Source organism: Emys orbicularis, chromosome 4 (assembly GCF_028017835.1).
Source record: "Emys orbicularis isolate rEmyOrb1 chromosome 4, rEmyOrb1.hap1, whole genome shotgun sequence".
Lineage (NCBI taxonomy): Eukaryota > Metazoa > Chordata > Testudines > Emydidae > Emys > Emys orbicularis.
In genome coordinates this window covers 29,754,396-29,762,619 of record NC_088686.1, presented here as the reverse complement: position 1 = coordinate 29,762,619, position 8,224 = coordinate 29,754,396, and the positions used below count along the sequence as shown (strand labels likewise).

Sequence of the window (8,224 nt, the reverse complement as noted above, 5' to 3'; positions counted from 1 at the left end):
AAGGGATTGCTAATTTCTTGGACCCCAAGGCTGCAACTATCCAGAGGCAGACTGGCAGAGCAGTGATCATTACCAGGATTCCAGGGTGATAAAGCTGCCAGTGAATAACCCAGAACTGAAGGCATTCCGGACACCGCCACTCAGTTGGGAAACTTTACATCTTACATGAGGATCTAGTAGAAGCCTTTTATAAAGACTGCTTTTCTAGGGACTCAGATAATGTATTAGTATGATCTGAATTACCAAACTGGGGCAAAGAGATGATAGGCCTTCTTATGCAGATTATCTGTGATTTGTTATTACACGTGCTGTATACATCATTAGCTATTTTGTTTGAGAAGAAATCTCAATTGCTTATAGGCTAAAAATTCCCATATATATGTTTGATTTGCTTGTGAATGTAGGTCAATTAAAGTTCAGGGATGGTCACTGACACCGGGTGGTCTGTAGGAGAGCCTGCTGCGGCCCACCGTAAGCACTGATGCGTCCAGTGACTCCTCAATTATTTTATAGTCGGGTTGACGATTTTCCCCATGAAGATTGTGCTGAGGGTGGCTTTATCAACAATCATCACCACAAAGGGCCTGTTGAATTTAATGGTAATTGAAGGACGAAGAAGTTTGCTAACTACTATTGCAGTGGCTGCTGCTGCCTCGGTGCCATTCTCATGAACATTCAACACGGCCTTGTGAATAGCCTGCAAGGAAATGAGGCAAATGTTACAGCGTGAGTACAGGACCATGAACAGCAGCTGAAATTGAACTTGCTGTGTTAGGAAATGGGAAGAATACAAACAGGATTGGTACAGCCCAATGAACCCAACTCCACTGAGTGGCAAATCTCCCCTGGACTTCAAGAGGCGTTTTCCCTGTGTCCGGACTCCAGGATCAGACCCAGCAATATTAAGAGGCTGTTGCAGTTATTTCTCAATTGCAGTTCCACTGAGAAGAAAGATAGGCCTGCATGGATCAAGTCAGCTGCCCTTCTCCGCAAAAGAGAGAGTTTTTTTTCTATCAATGATTACTATCAGCAATTCCTCCTTAACATTACAAACAGTCAGTACGTTTAGACAGTACAAAGCCGTGTTCCAGCAGAAATGTCCAGGCGAACAATGATCAAGAATCCATGGCCCTGAGCCCCAGAATTATTTTTCTTCGGTGCAGCTTTTGTGTCATACTGTGCATTGATACTGCTGAACCTTAATTACTCCAAACCCTAACTGGGTTCTGTACAGAGGTGGTGTGGAACCCCACTCAGAACGTCCTTATTGTCCCTAATGTGACTTAGATGATAATATCTCAGTGCTAAGCTAGGGTCAGATTCTGATGACTTTACCTCTTTTGAGCTGTAGCCTATTACCCACAGTTAAATCCTGGCTCCATTGAAGTCAAGGGCATCGCTCTCATTGACTTCAGTGGGGCCAGGATTTCACCCATCTTCTCACTGGAATCTGAGGCAATGCTTGAGGAAAAAGGGTGACTAAGGGTATCACAACCTAGCCCTGGATTTGGAAGTGATTGTCACTGCTGCTATTGAGCCATTCTAGTCTGGGGGCAAGGAATAGTTAACATAAGAACATAAGAACATAAGAAAGGCCGTACTGGGTCAGACCAAAGGTCCATCTAGCCCAGTATCTGTCTACCGACAGTGGCCAATGCCAGGTGCCCCAGAGGGAGTGAACCTAACAGGCAATGATCAAGTGATCTCTCTCCTGCCATCCATCTCCATCCTCTGACGAACAGAGGCTAGGGACACCATTCTTACCCATCCTGGCTAATAGCCATTTATGGACTTAGCCACCATGAATTTATCCAGTCCCCTTTTAAACATTGTTATAGTCCTAGCCTTCACAACCTCCTCAGGTAAGGAGTTCCACAAGTTGACTGTGCGCTGCGTGAAGAAGAACTTCCTTTTATTTGTTTTAAACCTGCTGCCTATTAATTTCTTTTGGTGACCCCTAGTTCTTGTATTATGGGAATAAGTAAATAACTTTTCCTTATCCACTTTCTCAATATCACTCATGATTTTATATACCTCTATCATGTCCCCCCTTAGTCTTCTCTTTTCCAAACTGAAGAGTCCTAGCCTCTTTAATCTTTCCTCATATGGGACCCTCTCTAAACCCTTAATCATTTTAGTTGCTCTTTTCTGAACCTTTTCTAGTGCTAGAATATCTTTTTTGAGGTGAGGAGACCACATCTGTACACAGTATTCGAGATGTGGGCGAACCATGGATTTATATAAGGGCAATAATATATTCTCAGTCTTATTCTCTATCCCCTTTTTAATGATTCCTAACATCCTGTTTGCTTTTTTGACCGCCTCTGCACACTGCGTGGACATCTTTAGAGAACTATCCACGATGACGCCAAGATCTTTTTCCTGACTCGTTGTAGCTAAATTAGCCCCCATCATGTTGTATGTATAGTTGGGGTTATTTTTTCCAATGTGCATTACTTTACATTTATCCACATTAAATTTCATTTGCCATTTTGTTGCCCAATCACTTAGTTTTGTGAGATCTTTTTGAAGTTCTTCACAATCTGCTTTGGTCTTAACTATCTTGAGTAGTTTAGTATCATCTGCAAACTTTGCCACCTCACTGTTTACCCCTTTCTCCAGATCATTTATGAATAAATTGAATAGGATAGGTCCTAGGACTGACCCTTGGGGAACACCACTAGTTACCCCTCTCCATTCTGAGAATTTACCATTAATTCCTACCCTTTGTTCCCTGTCCTTTAACCAGTTCTCAATCCATGAAAGGACCTTCCCTTTTATCCCATGACAGCTTAATTTACATAAGAGCCTTTGGTGAGGGACCTTGTCAAAGGCTTTCTGGAAATCTAAGTACACTATGTCCACCGGATCCCCCTTGTCCACATGTTTGTTGACCCCTTCAAAGAACTCTAATAGATTAGTAAGACACGATTTCCCTTTACAGAAACCATGTTGACTATTGCTCAAGAGTTTATGTTTTTCTATGTGTCTGACAATTTTGTTCTTTACTATTGTTTCAACTAATTTGCCCGGTACCGACGTTAGACTTACCGGTCTGTAATTGCCGGGATCACCCCTAGATCCCTTTTTAAATATTGGCGTTACATTAGCTAACTTCCAGTCATTGGGTACCGAAGCCGATTTAAAGGACAGGTTACAAACCTTAGTTAATAGTTCTGCAACTTCACATTTGAGTTCTTTCAGAACTCTTGGGTGAATGCCATCTGGTCCCGGTGACTTGTTAATGTTGAGTTTATCAATTAATTCCAAAACCTCCTCTAGTGATACTTCAATCTGTGACAGTTCCTCAGATTTGTCACCTACAAAAGCCAGCTCAGGTTTGGGAATCTCCCTAACATCCTCAGCCGTGAAGACTGAAGCAAAGAATCCATTTAGTTTCTCCGCAATGACTTTATCATCTTTAAGCGCTCCTTTTGTATTTTCATCGTCAAGGGGCCCCACTGGTTGTTTAGCAGGCTTCCTGCTTCTGATGTACTTAAAAAACATTTTGTTATTACCTTTGGAGTTTTTGGCTAGCCGTTCTTCAAACTCCTCTTTGGCTTTTCTTATTACACTCTTGCACTTAAGTTGGCAGTGTTTGTGCTCCTTTCTATTTGCCTCACTAGGATTTGACTTCCACTTTTTAAAGGAAGTCTTTTTATCTCTCACTGCTTCTTTTACATGGTTGTTAAGCCACGGTGGCTCTTTTTTAGTTCTTTTACTGTTTTTCTTAATTTGGGGTATACATTGAAGTTGAGCCTCTATTATGGTGTCTTTAAAAAGGGCCCACGCAACTTGCAGGGATTTCACTTTAGTCACTGAACCTTTTAACTTTTGTCTAACTAAGCCCCTCATTTTTGTATAGTTCCCCCTTTTGAAATTAAAGGCCACAGTGTTGGGCAGTTGAGGTGTTCTTCCCACCACAGGGATGTTGAATGCTATTGTATTATGGTCACTATTTCCAAGCGGTCCCGCTATAGTTACCTCTTGGACCAGCTCCTGCGCTCCACTCAGGATTAAATCTAGAGTCGCCTCTCCCCTTGTGGGTTCCCGTACCAGCTGCTCCATGAAGCAGTCATTTAAAGTATCGAGAAATTTTATCTCTGCATTTCGTCCTGAAGTGAAATGTTCCCAGTCAATATGGGGATAATTGAAATCCCCCACTATTATTGGGTTCTTAATTTTGATAGCCTCTCTAATTTCCCTTAGCATTTCATCATCACTATTACTGTCCTGGTCAGGTGGTCGATAATAGATCCCTAATGTTATATTTTTACTAGAGCATGACATTTCTATCCATAGAGACTCTATGGAACCTGTGGATTCGCTTAAGATTTTTACTTCATTTGAATCTACACTTTCTTTAACATATAGTGCCACTCCTCCCCCTGCACGGCCTGTTCTGTCCTTCCGTTAAAGTTAAAGCCATTCTTGTGCTTGTGCCCATTCTTAATGTACTTGCTGCTCCCTAGGACCATTTCCTTTTATAACAACCTTCAGAAACTACAGGTGAAGCCTTGTGCTTTCTGTAATGAGCCTGTTTGTGCCCTAGTCTAGAGAAAACTGACTGAGTGCCAGCAGCTACTGAGGTCAGTGAGAGTTCTGCCAGTGGCTTTAGTGGGAACAGAATCGAGCCCGTAAATAGTCTCGGATGTAAACTTTATAATCACAGGTACAGACAAATCCTGTTAACAAAACCATTTGTTCACTAACTTACTTTTGAAACATGCAGGTTGGACGTCCCAGCAATTCCAGACAGATCAGCATGGCTAGAAAACACATCAGTAATACCCATTTTCTCAAACAGGACTTTCACATCGTAGGACCCCGAAATAGAAAACTTTGGAATGTACAGATTAATACTCCTGTCAACAAAGAACACAATATGATGGTGGAACATTGCACTCAGCTAATACTACGGAGTACCCGCAATTTAATGACACTGCCCAGTGCTTTTCTGATTCCTGAGACATCGGCATTCTCTGTGTGATTTGTGTGTCTGAGTGAGGATTGAGCACCTAGAAGGGTCTAGGTGAGCCTTTTGTACATGCCTGGATGCTCCTGAACAGATGTGGTTGGACCATTAATAATAATTAATAATTATTATTAATAATAATTTATTAATAATAATAATTAATAATAACAAATGAACTTCTCCTGAGTCCATAACTTCATTTCAGAGCCCTGACATGTACCTTCCAACAGACTTCTGTGGGAACAGGAGCAGTTGGAGGGACAAGGAGATGGTGGAGTGGGGTCAGAGATTAGGGTAAGGAGGTTGGAGTCAGTGGCACCAGGCAGTTAATAAATCTCATTAGCAACATGAAAGAAGTAGGAACTTTCAAACATTCAACTGGCAACAAGATCAGTACTTGTTGTAGTCCTAGGACCTGCCAGACTTGTTCAGATCAGTGGCCTGGCTAGAGTCCTAAGGGACCAGCAGTTGGGATGCTGCAGCCTGTGCTGTCAGAAGAGCTGGAGCTGTACATTCTGCGACGCTCTCCTCTAAGGTAGCTGGGGGATCATTTGAGAACTCTACTTACTCAACATGGAGAATATTGAACTATGATACCTGCGTTAATATTTTGCCTTGCTCTGGAATTCTCTCCTAAATGACCATCAACTATCTATCCGTACAATGGTGGGCAAAGGGTTACCTTTTTTGAAGTAATTTCTCCCATTTACACACAGTTTCTTTCAAGAGAGCAGCCTCCAACTGCTTCATCTTCCCTTCGTCAGGCAGAATAAATAACGCTTTGGCATTTCCATTGTACGGTATCTGCACCAGCCAGCACGACAGCTGGTTATCATAGTGACTTTCATAGTCGGTATCCCGGCGCATCATACTGACTTTAACGGAGGTTTTCTCATCCACCAAAAAATCCTCCTCGAGGGTGTGGAAAGGATCGAAAGGATTTTCCCAGGAGGCTTATCATCAAAAGCAAAGAGAATGCAATTTAATAGTGGAGGGAGAGAGGAATTTGTTGGTAGAAATTGGACTAATTCAAAGGGAAGAAGCTCATAGGTGGGGGTAACTCCAAGTTTATTATTATGAAGCGATGTCTGTTTTGCAGGCGAGCGGCAGCAGAATCGCTGATGTGCTGGAGTTTGGGGTAAATGGGTTATTAGTCAAGATGAAAACCACTAAGTGAAATGAACAAATGTTGTCGGTTTTCTTTAAAGCATTATTGTGGAGAGAAGAATAGGTCCCTTAAATATTTATTCTGATGTAATGCTGGGGCCCCCCCCAAACTATTCCAAATCAAACTGTTGCTACCTAGAGATGTCAAACCAAATATTGTCTTCATGCTTCTTACCCCTAGGAGCCAACAGGCACAGAACCACACTGGGTGAAGGCACAATCCCACTTGCAGCTCCAGGGACCAAGAGCCAAGAGTGTATGCTGCACCATTCCTGAGAATGGGCTCCCCTCTCCACAACCAGCAATGCCCCTCCCATTGTTGACTGGTGAGGAGCGGAGCAAAGCTATAGCCTGCTCCACTCAGCTGGCTTGTGTTCCACTAGTGATGCAAAGAGGCAACAGCCCTTGGGCTTCCCATATTGCTAGGAGTGCGGGAAATGCACATATTGTTTCATACATGCAGTAGAAACTGACCTGAGAATAACAAATCAAATAATGACTGTAAATATTCCACCCCCCTTGCAGAACAGTGGACTGGAAATCAGAATCAAGTCACTTCTTGTTTTAATTCTTTATTAGGAAGAATTTACCTAGCAGGTGCCTCAAATAAAACAGCTATTAAAATGATTTCTTGTAGCTGTTTTATACTCAGTAGGCACCTAAAACACAATAAATGAACATGACTGCTCGGATAGAGTTTAAGGCCAGAAGGGACCATTTGATCATCTAGTCTGACCTCCTGCACAACCCAGGCTTTGGAATATCATCTGGTGACCCCTGCATTGCATCTGTTCTTGATTAGAAGACATAAGAGATGGAGAATCCACCACTTCCCTTGGTAGTTTGTGACACTGGTTAATCACCCTCATTGTTAAAAAATATTTCTAATTTGAATTTGTCTTGCTTTGATTTCTGCCCATTGGTTTTTGTTATTTCTTTTCTACCCTTCCAAAGTCCCTTCCAACTAAGAATCTTAAAGGAATTTTAAACTATTGGATCCCTCTTTTATGGTACATCAAATAAATGTTTTTTGTCCTTACCTTCAAGGCCCTGCACAATTTAGTCCAGTTCTAGCGCTGCGCTCTATTATATTATGACAGTTTCTCTTAATTTATAGAAAAAGCAGCAACAACGTTTTCTTTGCTTTAGATCAAAATCAGCCATTCAAAGATTATAATTTAAATACATACCCATCTGGGCTCCATGCCTTACCTTTGAAATAAATGTAGTTAACAAGAACCATTATAGTGTTTGGATCAAGATAGCCGACTAGTTCCGGAATTTTCCCATGGGTTTTCTTCTGTACATAACCATTGATCTTTTTCGTAGCCTCTTTTGAATTATGGAAATCAGTAGGAAAATATTCTGTTTCATAAAAGGTTTTGACGTCTTGTAAAAACTTCTCTAGTGCTTTAAACTCGTTCGCTATGAAAAGGGCATTTCCCATACTTGTCTGGATCTTATTGTTAGGACAATTCATCATGTGGATGTGATGATGGAAACTTTCATGTATCTCCTCCTCCTGAATCTCTGTCAGGCTAAAGCCCATTCCTTCAAAAATCTGAGTCCGAGTGGCCGATTTAGCACCCATTGCCAGCATTGCAAAGGCAGTGGCAATGCTCACGGGAGAGAAGAACACATTCTTGTCTGCTTCTGCTAATATAGCCTGCTTATAGAATCTAAATGTAAAGTCCGCATAGCTAGTACCTTGTTTGACACAGGCCTGGCTCAGCAGTGCATGCTCTTCCGTGTGATTTGTATCTTTATGGTCATCCTCGCAGGTGGGGTGATGAGGAAAGTGATGGCAATGGGCAAGAGCACAAAGAGCAGCAAGTAACAAACACGCAGAAAGGGCGGAATTCATTTTCCTTTCAAATTATTCTGTCACAAAATAGAATCAAACAATTAGAGGGGCAAAATTAATAGTGACTTTGGTAGCAATTAATGGCTAGTCGTTTGCATTAGTTGTCATAACAATTATTAATAAAATGTATATAAAAATTATGCAAAAAACAAAGGAACATGGCATATCTAACATGACTATACATGATTATAAATCCCACTAAGGGATAATTTGGTTTA

General features: G+C 41.6%; 1 protein-coding gene across 1 annotated transcript; it reads right to left on the bottom strand.

Annotated features, from left to right (window-relative positions):
- Positions 1-502: 502 nt before the first annotated feature.
- LOC135878382 (serpin A3-1-like) lies at positions 503-8,006 on the bottom strand. The gene is made up of 4 exons (XM_065404033.1): positions 7,355-8,006; positions 5,658-5,928; positions 4,718-4,865; positions 503-697 (listed from the first exon to the last, which is right to left on the bottom strand). Exons 1-4 carry the CDS (start codon positions 8,004-8,006, stop codon positions 503-505), a joined length of 1,266 nt encoding a protein of 421 aa, XP_065260105.1.
- Between the last annotated feature and the right edge of the window lie 218 nt (positions 8,007-8,224).